Source organism: Equus asinus, chromosome X (genome assembly GCF_041296235.1).
Source record: "Equus asinus isolate D_3611 breed Donkey chromosome X, EquAss-T2T_v2, whole genome shotgun sequence".
Lineage (NCBI taxonomy): Eukaryota > Metazoa > Chordata > Mammalia > Perissodactyla > Equidae > Equus > Equus asinus.
In genome coordinates this window covers 135,397,522-135,413,975 of record NC_091820.1, presented here as the reverse complement: position 1 = coordinate 135,413,975, position 16,454 = coordinate 135,397,522, and the positions used below count along the sequence as shown (strand labels likewise).

Sequence of the window (16,454 nt, the reverse complement as noted above, 5' to 3'; positions counted from 1 at the left end):
ACGGAGCCTCCCGTGTTCGTTGAGTGCAGTCTTTAGGTGAGGGAGCAAAGTTCTGTCTTACCCTATTCCAGCTCCTCTGAGGCAGACTCCAGCCTCTCCACCCTCTGTTGTATGGCTGCATTTCTCTCTGACATTTTTGTGTTGTGTTAGGATGTCCTCTGTTGGATGTATGGATGACCCTTATTGTTGTATGTTGGAGGGGAGAGAGTCCTGGGAAAGTTCACTCCACCATGATGCTGACATCACCTGTCCTTAGTATTTTAAATATGAATATTTTCTACACAAATTTTGAAGCTTTGTTATTAGGTACTGTTCATAAATATTTATAGTTGTTACATCCTCTTTTACAAATTCACCTCTTTATCATTATGAACTGCCCTGATTTTTCCCTCATAATATTCCTTGGTGAAAAATATACCTTGTCTTATATTTTGCTAAGCAGAATGGCCCCTCAAAGATATTCAGACCCTAAGCCCTGGAACATGGGAATAAGTTATGTTACATGGCAAAGGGAACTTTGCAAATGTATTTAAGGTTATGTGTTAGTTTCTATTGCTTCCATGACAAATTACCACAGATTTAGTGTGTTAAAGCTACACGTAGTTATCTCACAGTTCTGTAGTTCAGAAGTACAGGTATAGCATGGCTCACTTGGATCTTCTGCTTAGAGTCTCACAAGGCTGAAATCAAAGTGGTGGCAGGGCTGTATTCCTTTCTGGAGGCTCTGGTATTAATCTGCTTCCAAACTCATTTCGGTTGTTGTCAGAATTTTGTTCCTTGTGGTTGTACAGCTGAAGACCCCATTTCCTTTTTGGCTGTCAGTCAGGAGTCATTCTCAACTTCTAGAGTCTGCCTGCATTCCTTGGCCCATGGCTTCCTTCCACCATCTTCAAGGCCCGCAAAGGCAGTTGAGTCCTTCTCATGTTTGGAATCCCTGACTTCCCCTTCTGTCTCATTGCTCATCTTTTTAGACATCTCTCTGACTTACTCAGAGTGTAAGCCTTCCTCTTCTGCTTTTAAGGGCTCATATGATTACATTGGGCCGACCGGGGATAATCCAGGATAATCTCCCTATTTAAATATTAGGTCAGATGATTAGCAACCTTAATTCGATCTGCCAATTCCTTTCATGGTCATACTTATATTAGTGTTTGATTGAATAACCAGACAATAGGAACATCTTTAGAATTCTGCCTACCACAGTTATGGTCTTTAAGATAGAAATAGTATCCTGAATTATCCAGGTGGACCCAATATAATCACATGAGCTCTTAAAATCAAAGAACTTTCTCTGGAAGCAGGGGCATTTTGGCAGAAGTAGTCAGAAGAATTCCAAGCGTGAGAAAGATTTGATATGCTGTTGCTGGCTTTGAGATGTAAAGGCCTATGTGAAGGGATCAGACAGAGACCTCTATGATTTAAGGGCAGCCACCAGTTGACAGCCAGAAAAGAAACTGGGATCTCAGTCCTTAAATCACCTGAAACTAGATTGCCAGCAACTTGGATGCACTTGGAAGCAGATTCTTACCAGAGTCCCCTGATAAGAGCCCAGCCAACTGACATCTTGATTTCCACCTTATGAGACTCTGAACAGAGAAACGAACCAAGTTTGTCTGGACTTCTGACATGTACAACTGTGAGATGATAAATTTGTATTGTTTTAAGGAGCTAAGTTTGTGGTAATGTGTTACAGCACCAATAGAAGACTAAAACAGATATTAATATAATCACTCCAACATTCTTTTGGTTAGTGTTGGCTTGGTATAACTTTTTCTGTTTTTTTGCTTTTATCTATCTGTGACTTTATAGATAGTTAAGTGTGATTCTTACAGTATATGGTTGTCTTGTTTTTTTAATCTCATCTGACAATCTTTGTCTTTTAATTGATATTTAGACCATTTACATTTAGTGTAGTTGTCAATAGGATTGGTGTTAACTACATTCTTGCTGCTGCCTGGAAACTGCCTCCAGCCAGTAAGCTAGGACAATAATAGAGTTTACCTCCTTTCTTTTCTTTCTCTCTGCCATCATGGTCTTTCACTGCCTGTTGACCAGTGTCTGAAAACTGTTGTTTTGTATATTTTGTCCAGTTTCTTATTTAAGGTGGGAAGCAAAACCCTATTCTTATTACATCAAAGCTAGAAGTAGAAGTCCTCAACAATGTAATTTCTGATTAATATTTTAAGGACATCCTCTTCAGGAAGTCCCTCTTATGTGAAATGCATGTGTATGCATAATTTATTCACTCAGGAAAAGTATAATACATGTACTGGGGCTGGCCCCATGGCCGAGTGGTTAAGTTCTCGCGTTCTGCTGCAGGCGGCCCAGTGTTTCGTCATTTCGAATCCTGGGCGCGGACATGGCACTGCTCATTAGACCACGCTGAGGTGGCATCCCACATGCCACAGCTAGAAGGACCCACAACGAAGAGTATACAACTATGTACTGGGGGGCTTTGGGGAGAAAAAGGAAAAAAAATAAAATCTTTAAAAAATAAAAAAAAGAAGAAAGTGACTCCTTCACTGGCGTCTTTCTTAAAAAAAAAAAATACATGTACTGTAATTCACTGTATGTGAACATGACAGATGCCTGCCTTTTTAAAAGTAGAATCAAATAATTAGTCAGTGACAGAACTTGACCATATCCTGAACATGTCAACATTTTCCAGTCTCCATGCCTTAGTATAGCTAGCTTTTCCTGCCTGGAATGCTTCTTCATCTCACATCCTTTCCTGCCTGGCAGGTTTCCATGGGTCCTCTGGAACCAACTCCAGGGTCATCATCTCTCTGCTTCCCAGTGCCCCCAGAGAGAATCCGTATTTCTTCTTCTGGGCTGCCATCACACTCTGCTCATAGGACTGTGATGGCACACATCATGCTGTTATATGTTTCTGTGGTGTGGACTTCCTCCTACCAGGAAGCCCTGGAAAGCAGGGAACTTATTTTAGTCTTCTTTATGTTTCTCATATCCCCTAACACAGTATGTCTATTACACAGAACTTTTCAATAAATGAGTGTTGAATTAAGGGCTCTTTTCATGTGCTGAAAAGTGCTACTGTTGTTACTCCCCATTTCAGTATCACATATTTGTAAATGTGAATCCTTTTTAATCATTTTACTTTTTTCCTAGTAAATTCCTCATCTATGCCTGTCTGCTGCTGTTCTCTGTGCTGCTGGCCCTTCGTCTGGATGGCATCATTCAGTGGAGTTATTGGGCTGTCTTTGCTCCAATATGGCTCTGGAAGTTAATGGTCATTGTTGGAGCATCAGTTGGAACTGGAGTCTGGGCACGAAATCCCCAATATCGGTAATACTGCTTTGTAAAATCCATTGGTCTCTATCCTGAGGGAGCAATATCATGTTTTTCACTTTTGATAAAGTAAGGACTATTTTCATTTCTACCTATCTGGGGTTTTATAAGAACTATAATACAGGCAAACTGAGTTCTACTCTGTGTTTAAAAAAAACTGAGTTCTAGTCTAGTCTGATATGCATTTTCTTGCAAAAGCCATGTTATTTTGGGTGATTCCTTTTCTAGCTAGCCCACAAATGCCTGTGTAATCTAAAATACATCCAAAACATGGAAGCATTCTACAGTGCTGGACGAGGAGGTGAGAGACCCTCATGTTTGTAGGAGCACTTCTGCAAACCAGTGTTCCAGCTTTGGTCGTTGGGGATATATCCTTTTCCAGTTCCCTCCTGGACCTGGGGCTCCCCTTGTCCCGACCCTCTAGTGCTGGGTCTTTAGGACTGCGAGCAGGGGGCGGGGGGTCAAGCTTGGCCAGGAAAGTGAGTCCCCAAGACAGGGACAGATGAGGCCCAAGTGCTGTGGAGGAGAGTAGAGCCTTTAGGGCCAGCAGAGGCAGGGCCTTTGCCTTCACCTCCTCTGTGCCCTTGTGCCTTCCTCTCAGATAACTCACTGCTCCTGGTTCCTGTGTGTGCAGCCTGGTGCTGCTGGGACCTCTGAGAGTCTCTCCTCTCTCCCTCGCAGAGAGTGGAACTGCAGGAGGGAGAAAGGGGGACTTGAGAGTGGGGGGCTATTCCAAACGTTCACCAGGAAGATGGGAAGTAAAGGACTGCCCACTGGGCAGATGGGGAGGACAGGCAGGGACACATACAGCTGCTTATGTGAGAAAAGTTGAGACCACCTCAACTTGTTGAATTCTTGGTTATTAACTTTAAAAACAGGATTTAGATCATGTAAAATACATTACCACATAGATATCTAAGAACTTTAAAATAGCCACACAAAGAACCTTAGCAAGTGAGGGATATTCATGTGTCATTGTTTTACTAGAGGTTTTTTTTTTTTTTAAGATTATCTGTGTGGCTGCAAATTTTTTTTATGAGCTATTTTCAGATATCTAATGTTTGCTACTCAAAGAATGAAAAGTTAACTAAACATTTTAGGTTCTACTAATTGATATTTAGAAGCTATTTGAACTTTTCTCTCTTGGTTTAATTTAAGATTTTTAGAGCAAGGAAAGGAATTGTATGTGTCTAGTTGAATGCACTGAATCTACAGACGTTGTCATTCTGGTGTCACCCATATCCAATGGAATGTTGTTGGGCCCTACAGAAACAACCACTGACCTCATTTTCTCTGTGTCCTAAACACAAGTGTATTTAACACTAACAAGATACATCATCAATGTTCATCTCTATTTTGGATGAAACACTGTAGGCCTTCCAAATGCATCATTAAGCATTTTCCTGATTGGTGGCCTTATTATTTTTCAATTGTTAATCTATTAAGTTCATGCATGATACTTAAACAGCTAATTCAACTGATTTTGTTTAAGAACAGTTTTAACTCTTTTGCCCTTCTCTCTTTCATCTGCAGGTGTTAATTCATCCTAAAGGAATAGAAAGGAAAATTAAAAGGCGTTCATACTTGTTATTTCCGTTTTAAAATAGCATCTAACAATGTTGTTGTATTTTCTTGAAATATAACCCACACTTGTTCATAAAGCTAGAGTTGTTTATATAGCATTGCATGAAATGTGATTTACGTGGTTTTAATTCACTGAGATGAGAATCATGAGATTTAAGGAATATTTATCAGTTTCTAGCAGTAGAAGCAATCAGCTTGAATAATCTTGGAAGTAGTTGAATTTAAAGTTATGTACAAGAGTGCTTACGTATGCCGTCAGGGGAATAATAATTGGCTATTACTTCTGAGAATATCCTTATACTGTTAAAACTTTGAGTCTGGTTTGGTTATAATGTTCATTTCTTGTCATGTAGTAGTTCTTTGATGTTTGAAAGATTGCTTATTAAAGATTAAGTTAGCTTCCTATCTGATTTTCCTTTGCTTTTTGTCAAATTTATAATACAATTCATAGTATCCACATAAATTGGTATTTGCCCTGGACTGCTTGCTTGCTATGGATATTCTGAACTGAGGGTGCTTTTCTTCTGCCCCTTTTTAGAGCAGAAGGAGAAACATGTGTGGAGTTCAAAGCCATGTTAATTGCCGTGGGCATCCACTTGCTCCTGCTGATGTTTGAAGTTCTGGTCTGTGACAGGATTGAGAGAGGAAGCCATTTCTGGCTTCTGGTCTTCATGCCGCTGTTCTTCGTTTCCCCGGTGTCTGTTGCAGCTTGTGTTTGGGGCTTTCGACATGACAGGTCACTGGAGGTGAGATTTCATATATTTAAGAATGTTTTAAGAAGTAAAATCTTCTGGTCAGTTATTGTAATGTAGATTTCTCACCCTTTGTTAGGAAGAGATTGATCTTTAACTCTAGATCATAGTATATAAGGAAACCAACGATGATGGAAATAATCATGTTTCTCTTTCTTGACTTAGAACACTAGTTTTTCACCAGGCCATCAGGCTTCTTCCAGCTTCATGTCTTTCCCTGTCCACCTGTCAGGCTTCTTCTGAGAAACAGAACCAATAGGGTAGATGTCGATGTAGATACGGATACAGATAGAGATACAGACACAGGTATACGTGTAGATATAGGTATGAGGAGATTTCTTTGCAGGAGCTGGCTCATGCCGTTGTGAGGGCTGGCAAGTCTGAAATCCATAGGGCACGCTGGCAGGCTGGAGACTCGGCAGGAGTTGATGCGGCATTCTGGAGGCAGAATCTCTTCCTTTCCAGGAGACCTTGGTTTTTGCTCTTAAGGCTTTTTAACTGATTGATGAGACCCACCGACATTATTGAGGGTAATCTCCTTTAAAGTAAGTACCTTCACAGCAATACCTAGATTAGTGTTTGATTAAATAAGTGGGTGCAATAGCCCAGCCAAGTTGACACATAAAACTAACCACCACCCCACCTCAGACTCTGGGATCTAGCACTTCATCAGCTCTCTGGTTAGCTTATCCTGATGTGCCCATATGTTTATTTATTCATTCAGTAAACATTTATCAAGTATTTACTATATGCCAAGCTCCTTTTGCCTAAACATGGGGGATATACAGATGAGTAAAAAAGCAGCACTAGTAATAATAATGCTAGTAATGAAAATAATTGCAGATACATTTATTGAGCAGTGCCTGTGTGCCAGGCATTGGACTGGGCGCTTCACATGCAGTAGTATCTTACTCAAGATTGACAACAACCCTGTGAAGTAGGTGCATTGCTATCCCTGTTTTCCAGAGAGGGTCAGTAATTTGTTCTGGCCGCTCATTCAGTGACAGGGCTGGGATTCCATTTCAGTCAGCGTGGCTCCAAAGCCCGTGCACCGAACTGCATGGAAGCTGAGGGCCCACAGCCCTGTACAGGTGGTTTGAGAGAAGAACTGGACGCTGTGGATGCTTTGTTTTGAACTGCGTGGATCAACAGTGGAGGAACGAGACAGCAGTTGGGTTGGAAGGGAGCATAGGAGCTGGAGAGTGGCTCACAGTATATGAACCTTGAGAGGAAGGTACCTATAGAGAGGGAGGGTGATAGAGCCTGGCCCTGTGGGAACCAGAGGGAACAGGACCCTGAGCACCAGGAAGGGCTTGACTTTGAACAGGTAGAGCATTTCCTGCACTCTGGTGAGACTCTGGTGCTGGTGGAGAGGGTGTGGGTGTGACTGGTGGTCGGGGTGGACTGTGAAGGGGGAGCACCTCTGAGGGCCCACTCTCACCCTCCCTGCACTTCCCCTCTTTCAATATTCCAGCCCCTTCTCTGCACCGCCCCCTCTGGCTGCTTGCCCGTGGTAGTGGTATTAAAATTTCACCAGGAAGTGCGATTAGGAAACAAATGTCTAAAAGACTCCTTGGGGGTCAGTCCTGAGAGCAAGGTTGAGAAGCACTGAGCTAGGCCCTTCTTGCCCCCACACAACCCCTTACCTGTTACCCGTGTGTCTCTGCACGGTGCCCTTCCTGACCCCTGTTCCCCAGGAGTTGTTGGAGACCTTTGCCTGTCCGTCCTGCCTGCTAGAGCAGGCCAGTCACACTCCTGCTTCAGAACCTCTCCCCTTTTGTTTCCTCTAAGCATTAGCTCCTGAACTTATCCACACTCTCTGTAGCAACTTCAGTCTCTCATCTGAAAGTGAAAACAAAATCCCAGCAGCAAAACCCTCTCGGTCCTCTTTGGCTATTGTCCCTTATCCTTTCATTCACAGAAAGGATCCCTGAAACAGTGCTGCTCTGACCTCATGCTCCCTGCTCAGCCCCTGTGCTCCCTGGAAGCTGGCACTGAGTGCCCTAGGGCCAAATCGAGCTGGCCCTTTCCAGGCCTCAGCTTTTTTTTTTTTTAAAGATTGGCCCTGAGCTAACATCTGTTGCCAATCATTTTTTTTCTTCTTCTCCTCAAAGCCCCACCCCCCAGTGCATAGTTGTATATTCTAGTTGTAGGTCCTGCTGGTTGTGCTGTGTGGGATGCCAGCTCAGCATGGCTTGATGAGTAGTGCTAGGTCTGCGCACAGGATCTGAACCACTGAAACCCTGGGCCGCTGAAGCGGAGTGTGCGAACTTAACCACTCAGCCATGGGGCGAGCCCCTGAGTCCTCAGCTTTTCTGGCCACTGTGATGCTCCTGACACTCTTGTCCCCTCTGTTTTCGGCTTCTTCACTGAATTTGTCTTTCTCCATCTGCTCCTCATGAGTTCCTGTTTCTTAGGATCCTAGTCGTGGGCATTTTCTATCTTCCCTATGCATACTTCTTCTGAATGATCTTGTTCACACTTCCTGCCTCCACCTCCTCTTATGTGCTCTTGCCTTCTAAATTCACATCTCTAAACTCACATTTCTCCACTAGCGCCAGACTCCTGATGCACCTTCCCCTGAAGCTGTATTCCCTACATTGGTTATAGTCATCTTTACCTCTCTGCTTTATGCCTCTGTCACTTTGCTTGTTTTTTTTCTATTACCTGCACAAACTAAGTAAAACCAAGCTTTAAAAGTCATTCGCAGGGGCCTGCCCAGTGGCTTAGTGGTTATGTGCATGTGCTCCACTTCAGCAGCTTGGGGTTTGCAGGTTTGGATCCCGGGCACAGACCTAGCACCACTCGTCAAACCACGCTCTGGTGGCATCCCACATAAAATGGAGGAGGATTGGCACAGATGTTAGCTCAGTGACAGTCCTCCTCACGCAAAAAGAGGAAGATTGGCAACAGATGTTAGCTTAGGGCCAGTCTTCCTCACACACACACACACACACACACACACACACACACACAAATCATTTGTGAAAGCTCACAGTAAGCAAAATCACTGAGATCAAACATTCTAGATATTACCTCTTTGGTTCAGCATTTCCCAGTAGGGATGGGGTAGGCTGTGTGCTTTTGGCCTTTTGGATAAGAACTATTTTATTGGACAGGACTGTCCTATGCATTGCAGCACACTTATTCCTCACCTCTGCCCACTAAACACTAGTGGAGGCACTCGCCCCTGCCCCCAGTCTTTGTGATGTCCATTAGTACCCCTGCCTGGTTCCTAGCTCTTCCCAGGACAGCAGTGTTGCCCAGATTGAAAAGCACTGAGAGAGTTTTCTAAATATGCTTGGATACGAGGAGGTTTAAGAAAACTAAAAATTTGGAACTTTGTTTATTATAAAGTAAAAGCATACACGAAGGCTAGGAGTGCACTGAGTGTGAAGCCATATTCTCCTAATGCAGCGCTACAGAAAGTAAGTCGTTCAGATAGTCATGCTCCTGGCATTCCTACCTACGAGGAGAAACACCGTGCTGGGAGTTGGGCTCCCTCTTGGCTCTCATGTCCCGAGAGGAGGAAGCACCTGTGTTTGCTAGGGTTTGGTTGGGGACAGGCTCACACAGAAACTGCAAGAGGAGTCAGGGTTTGCCAGGGTGCCCCATGCAGGAAGGGGAGCGGATGGTGTTTTCCAGGCAGAGGGAATAACTCATACAGAGACATAGAGGCAGGAGAAAATCTGTCGTGTTGAGTGCACTATGATGGCTCAGATAGGAGTGGAGCACAGTTTTGCTAGATGCAGAGTTCTGGAGATGAATGTTGGTGATGGTTGCACAGCAATATGAATGTACTTAATACCACCAAACTGTGCAGTTAAAGATCATTAAGATGGTAAGTTTTATGTTTTGTGTATTTTACCACAATAAAAAAGATACGCCGAGAGCATAAAGTGGAAAGGAGGGAACTGTGGGATTGGGGGAAAGGGAGGCTGTATAGAGGGATAGAGCTGAGGAGGGGGCCAGATCTTCAGTCCTCCGAGCATGTGCCAGGCTGCCCCAGGGCACTCTAGTGAACTCACAGGGGCACCATGGCACGTTGGACATTTTTGAGGGAAAAGCAGTGACACCTGACATCATATGGTGGGGACACCATATGAACTACTAGCTCCATGTAGTTTCATGGTTTTGTTAACTGGTCAAAGTACATTCCTTTCGATGATGTCATAGAAGAAGCTGGGTTGTCAGCAGTTGCTGTTATGAGAAGGTGGTACTGTGCAAAAGTCCGCCTGGAGAACAGGTAACGAGGGTGGAAGTGTCTTGAGAAATGGTGCAGTACCCAACAGGCACACACATCCCCTTCAGAATTAGTTGTGGTTATTTAAGAATGAAATAAAAATAATATTTTTCTTTCAATTTATGTGAGTTATTTTCTTTTTAGATGGCTACTCAGGACGTAAATACTAAGTTTAGATCTAATTACTTAAATCAGTGGAACAGTTAGATATTTCTTTTGCTCAGAGGCCTATGAAAGAACTGCTGAGTCACTAAATGCCCTGTGAACTGAGAGCTTTGGGAAGCTCTGGGCCAGATCAGATGGTTTCATGTGGTTTTCATTCTGTAGGTGGTGGCAAGCACTGTAGCCAGAAGGAAGACCGTCTGGAGGGCGTTTGGGAGCAGAGCGCCTTTAAGACTGGAGGCTGGGGGACTAGTCAGAGGGCTGTTGGAGTGCTTTGGGAGGATTGGTGATGAGGAAGGCCTGACTAGGCAATAGTAATGGGGATGGAGAGAAGGTAGGGGATTCAAGAGAAGTCTGGATGGTAGAGAAGACAGGACATGGTGACTGATTATGAGAGTGTGGGAAAAGGAAGATAGGGTGCTCTCTGGTGTCATGGCTTGGGTAATAGGCCACTTGAAATGGGAGGCTGTCGAAAGGGGTGAGACAGGGTAAAGGTGTGTATGTGGGGTAGTGAAGTCAGTTTGGGACTGGCTTCATCTGAGGTGCCTCTTGGAGAGCTGGGTGTGGGCAAGCCAGCAGTGTGGATGACATTTCTTCTTCCCTAGTCCCAGGGTGGAGCGATTGAGTGAAAGCTTGTGTGTTTGTGTCCATGTCTCGCTAGTGGGAAGAGAAGCCTGAGTTTGAGGCTCTGGGGAGCATCACCATTTAAGGAGAAGAAAAGGAGACTGAAAAGAAACCATGAGAGCACCAGGAGGAGGGCAGGGCTGCATGCTGGGCTCCTAGCAGGAGGAAGGAGTGCTCAGTGCCATCAGATGCTGCAGAGATGCTCCAGGAGGATGTGAATTGAAATGGTGTGATGTTGCAGAGGTTATTGGCAACCTTGATGAAAGCAGTTTCTGACTGGTCATGGGCACGAAGGCCAGATCACAGTGTGTGGAGCTTTGAAGGGCAAGGGAGGCCATAGGGGCTTAAGTATCCATGATGTCTCACAAAGTTTGATGGTAACAGAAGGAGCTGGGGCTAGGAGGGGATACTGGGTCAAGGGAGGGGGCATTCCTTTGGTCTTAGGGTTCCTTTGTGTTTAATGGGAATGAGTTGTACTTGTTTCTGTGCTTCTGGGAAGAATCAGTAGAAGAGGCAGGGTTAAAGATGCAGTAAAGAACCTATAATTGATGTCTTGATGTGACAGGGCCCTCAAGGAGCCAGAACGGAAGGGGTGGGATGCAGGGCCGAGTCCTGGGTACAAGAAGAAGGAAGTACAGCGATGGTTAGGAATAGAGATGTCTGTGGGTAGGGGCAGGAAGGAGACTCGGGGAGTCTACTGCAAATTGCCTCTATACTTGGCGAGCCTGGAAACAAGGTTGTTGCTTGGGCCAGCATAAAGGGCAGGGAAGCCACTAAGCAGAGAGGACGAGACCAGAGGCCAGGGGCAGGTTTCTCTCCTTGGCACAGCACTGGTTCCCTCCTCCAGTGCTGAGAATCACGAGGTCCCAGTGTAACTTCATGAAACTTCTATGGCATTACAATTTGCAGTGCCTTTTAGTGTGTTAACCAAATAATTGCAGTATCGAAGACAACTTGTACTTTGTTTAACTGATTCTTCTCTTCATTTTTAGTTAGAAATCCTGTGTTCTGTCAACATTCTCCAGTTTATATTCATTGCCTTAAGACTGGACAAGATCATCCACTGGCCCTGGCTTGTATGTAACTTTTTAAATCCCTAAATAAACTTTTATTTTTTATTATAAAAGTAATTTGTGTTCATTGTAGAAAACTTCGAAAAGACAGACAAGCATAGGTAATAGAATAATAATCACGCATAATCCACTGGGACATAACAGGTTAGTGGTTTTTGCTTTTTTGTTTTGGGGTTTATTGTTTCATATAGTTGAGATCATACTGCATATATAATTTTTTATCCTGCTTTTTTGTTCTAACATAAAGTTTAACTGATGCAAAATATTCTTCAAATGTGTTTACCAAACCATCCCCTTATTTCTGAATATTGAAGTTGTCACCAGTGTTTTGCAATTATAAATCATGCTGCAGCATATATTTTTGTGCATAAAAAAATCTTTGCCTGATTTTTTTTCATTGTTTTCTCAGGAAAGACTCCAGAAACAGTATTACTGGGCCAGGGGGTGGGGACTTTTTGAGATTTTGAAATACAAACTGCACTGCCAACTTGCTTTTCAAAAAAGTTGTGCCACTTGACACTCCTGCCAGGGGTGAGGTCTAAGTCATGCTTGTAACCTGTGGCTTCGGTTAGTGGGTGTTTGGTTAAAATTGACTGTGCATAGATAGATGGATGGATGGATAGATACATACATACATACATATATATGTATATATGGCGAGCTGCAAATTAAGAATACAGTATGGTTTCAACTATTAATGCGTAGAAAGATGATGATAACAAAGGTGGAAGAGTTACAGTGCCTTTAGGGGGTGAGCTCTTGCTGGTAGTTTGTGTTCCCCCTGCCGTTGCTTGATGTGTACTTTTTCATACAAGACATTTTCTGTAATGAACATGGTTTACCTTTTAAAAAAACAAAATTAAAAAAGAAAGCATTTGGTGACAGGAATGAAAATAAGGGGACATGTGTCACCTCCATTATAAAGACAAGACTCATGAGGTCTGCCCAAAGTCTTTGATATAACATTCATAATAAAAAATATTTTTCAGGCACCCATTCTATGTCTTCAGGGTGCTGTATCTGGAGAATAGTAATTGGGTTCAAAACTTTCTGTTATGATTTGGAGGAGACCAATCTGGATAAGACCAAAATTTTAGTGTAAGGTACAATCAGAAAAAAAGATTGGGAATTTTGAATGTTTTCTGTAGGTGAACAGAGGGATTTTTCCAGCCCTAATCCTGTGCAAGTTGCAGCACATGAAGCAATCTGATTGCATGTTTCTCACAATGATCAAGAGAGACCAAGTGAAGCCGTTATGGTCACTAACATTCCACCCACGAGGGGCATGCCACTGTATGAGAGTCTGATTGCAGAAGTGTTTTAGGGACACATGGAAAAGGCTGTGCATAGACTTTACAGCAAAACCTATCATCAGGAGCTCCAACTACTCAGGAGGATTAAAAATCATATACCAACTCAAGTCATAGGTCTAAAAATAAAATGTAAAACAAAATAACTTTTAGAAGAAAACAGGAGGAAATCTTTGGACCTGGGCTTATGTGAAGAGTTCCTGGAAATGATGCCAACAACATGGTACATAAAAGAAGCTCAAAATTGAAATGAAATTAATGAAAACACCGGCCACCGACAAGGAGAAAATATTTGCAAAGCATATATCTGGCCAAGGACTTGTATTCAAAACATGTAAAGAACTCTCAAAACTCAAAAGTGAAAACCAAACAAGCTAATTTAAAAATTGACAAAAGACTTGAACAGACAGTTCACAAAGAGGATATACATCTGGTGAATAAACACATGAAAAGGACATCACTACCCTTTAGGGAAAGACAAATAGAAACCAGAATGAGGTGCTGCAGTGTGCTGATCAGAATGGCGAAGATAAAAAGCACAATACCAAGTGCTGGGGAGGATGCAGAGGGACTGGGATACTCGCATGTCACTGCTGGGAACGCCAAATTGTACAGGCTCTCTGGAATACGGTTTGACAACTTATAAAGTTAAACATGGAGTTACCATATGACATAGCAGTGCAAATTCTGGGCATTTCCCCTAGGGAAATGTGAATGTACAGCCACACAAAAACCCATGTGCAAGTGTGTATAGCTGCTTTGTTTGTGATAGCCAGAAGCAGGAAAGCACCCAGATCTCCTTCCCCAGGTGACTGGATGAACAGGCTGTGGTGCATCCATCCAGTGGAACACCACTCAGCAATAAAGAGAAACGACCTGTGATACACACAACAACCTAGATGAATCTGAGACATTCTGCTGATTTCGAGAAGTCTTAGAAGGTGACATGCCATATGATTCCATCTACATTACGTTTTTGAAAAGACAAAAATGTAGTGATAGAGAACAGATTAGTGGTTGCCAGGGGTTATGGGTAGGTTGAAGGTGTGACACAGTGAAAGGACAGCACGAGGGAGTCTTGTGGGGTGAAGGAGCTGTCTTGTGCCCTGCCTGGGGCTATGCAGATCTCCACATGCCTGCGTGAAAAGTCATAGAACTGTACACCAAAGGAAAACAGCCAATTTTACTGTTTGATAAGACAAAGGGCTAACAGATGTATTCAAGGGGGCAGTGCAGGAGGGAGAAAAGGTCTCACAGGGGAGCCTAGTGAGGCCCCCAAGTCTTATCCTGTGGGCTTGTGTGGGTGCAAAACAAGGTCTTTCTAGTATGACAGCAACAGACACAGAACCCGCCTGGGTGAGAAGGCAACGACCAGGTGGTGGAACCCTTCCAGCATCAGAGTGCAAGTTAGTGGAGAGCCTGTGTACCCTGGGCAGCCAGCTTCCAGGGGGCACACTCCCCAAAGTCTTTGGCCAAAGTTCCTCTGGCAAGATGTTGAAATGGCCTGTGAAGAGGGTATGTCAGGATGAGGTGGGGCAAGTGTGCCTGAGGTGGCAGCACTGCCCTGTTTCCCTCCAGGGCTGGTGATGTGATGCTGGCAGAGCCAGCGTGGGCTGAGTAAGATCATACCTGAGTGAAGAGCAGTTGCCAGGCTTGTCACCCCAAGAGTGACCCATGCCAGGGCACTTCCTGGCCTGGCAGCAGGTCCCCTGGTAAACGCACTGTGTACTCTTCCCCATGCTGCCCTCACAGCAGTCCTCATTTGTGCTGTCTTACTCACAGAGATCAGCAAGGGGTTGGCTATGCCTACCTCAGATGCTGGGGTGCAAACTAGAGAGACATTTCTTCTCTGCTCCTGCCCTCAGGTCGTGTGTGTCCCCCTGTGGATTCTCATGTCCTTTCTGTGCCTGGTGGTCCTCTATTACATTGTGTGGTCCGTCCTGTTCCTGCGCTCCATGGATGTGATTGCAGAACAGCGAAGGACACACATAACAATGGCACTGAGCTGGATGACCATTGTTGTGCCTCTCCTTACTTTTGAGGTAAGTTTTCGACAGCAGAACTCTTCAAACCCTGCTGCCCTGTGACAGCACCCTATACCGGCAGCCCACTCTCCCAGGAAGTCACTGTATGCCAGCTCTTGGAGAGTGTGCCGAGAGAGAATGAGAGGAAAATTAGAACATCCTTTCCTTTGGGGGGCCGGGGGCTGGCAGGGGGAAGTGCACCTTTCTAGCCATCTGTATGTATCAGGTTTTCTGCTTCTAGAAAGAGAAAGTTGGATGTTGTATTTTCATATTTTACTTCTGTGGAGAATTACAGAAGAGGCCCCATTGACCCCTCCAGGCGAACACCAGGAGGAGTTCCCCGTACAGTCCTGGCACTGAAAATTTCCAGGTGGACAGATTTTGTTTAGTCCTGAGGGAGGATGTCAAAGCTTGTCCCCTCCCTTCCCTAGAACAGAGGGTTTCTGTAGTGTCCTGTGGAGCTGACTTGCCCCCTTATGAGACCTGACGAGGGAGGGGTGGTCTGGCTTCAGACATTGTTTGTTTTCAGGTGCTGCATCAGCAGAACCTCTGACTGTTTCTTTTCCTTTAGATCCTGCTGGTTCACAAACTGGATGGCCACAACGCATTCTCTTGTATTCCAATATTTGTCCCTCTTTGGCTTTCTTTGATCACTCTGATGGCAACCACATTCGGACAGAAGGGAGGGAACCACTGTATGTACTCAGCATTTCAGAAGCCCTTGGTCTGTGTGTGTGTGTGTGTGTGTGTGTGTGTGTGTGTATTTGTGCTTGTCTGTGTGTGTGTGTGCATGTGGCCTCACTCTGTGAAAGGATGAGCCAGAGGGCCACAATTGAGGAGTTTGCATTGGAAAGCTAAAGCTGAGGAAGGTCTGGAATCTTCCAAAGGAAGGGCATGCTGTCAACCTTGCTTCCCCTGCCCTGTACCACAGCCTCCCTAGTGGTGCACTGTGTGATTTGAGGTGGGACTGACCATGGCAGGTAGCCTCTCTGAGCCCCATGGGGATCCACTTTCCTGAGAGCTCCTGAGGATTAGATGAAAATCCACATCACCTCCCAAACCCTGGCAGTCCTCCTAGGTTCTGTTTCCTCCTCTCTCTACCCAGTGTCATTCCTGATGTCACCAAGTGTTATCAGTGGCACCCTGCTTGCTCTCTCTTCCTCTCCACCTGCATGCTGTTATATACCCAGTTTTGAAGCGATCTTTGACAAGGGTCCCTTCCGCACTAGCCTATGAGCTCCTTTGCATATAGCCCCAGAGCATGCCCTTGGAACTCCATGGGATGGGGGGTCTGTGCCCCCAGAGAGCCAGCACTGAGCTGGCGGTCCCATGGTACACAGAGAGGAAGAGTCGGCCTTGGAGAAGTAGCTTTG

General features: G+C 44.5%; 1 protein-coding gene across 3 annotated transcripts in view; it reads left to right on the top strand.

Annotated features, from left to right (window-relative positions):
* Positions 1-16,454, top strand: part of TMEM185A (transmembrane protein 185A) — a 38,077-nt gene that overhangs the window by 19,372 nt on the left and 2,251 nt on the right. For 2 of the 3 annotated variants that reach the window (XM_014854977.3, XM_070503250.1), the window contains exons 2-6: positions 3,130-3,306; positions 5,432-5,639; positions 11,667-11,750; positions 14,923-15,099; positions 15,653-15,776. In XM_014854977.3, the coding sequence (XP_014710463.1) occupies positions 3,130-3,306; positions 5,432-5,639; positions 11,667-11,750; positions 14,923-15,099; positions 15,653-15,776 (770 nt within the window). The remainder of the gene's footprint in view (positions 1-3,129; positions 3,307-5,431; positions 5,640-11,666; positions 11,751-14,922; positions 15,100-15,652; positions 15,777-16,454) is intronic. The other variant, XM_014854985.3, reaches the window with a different exon arrangement.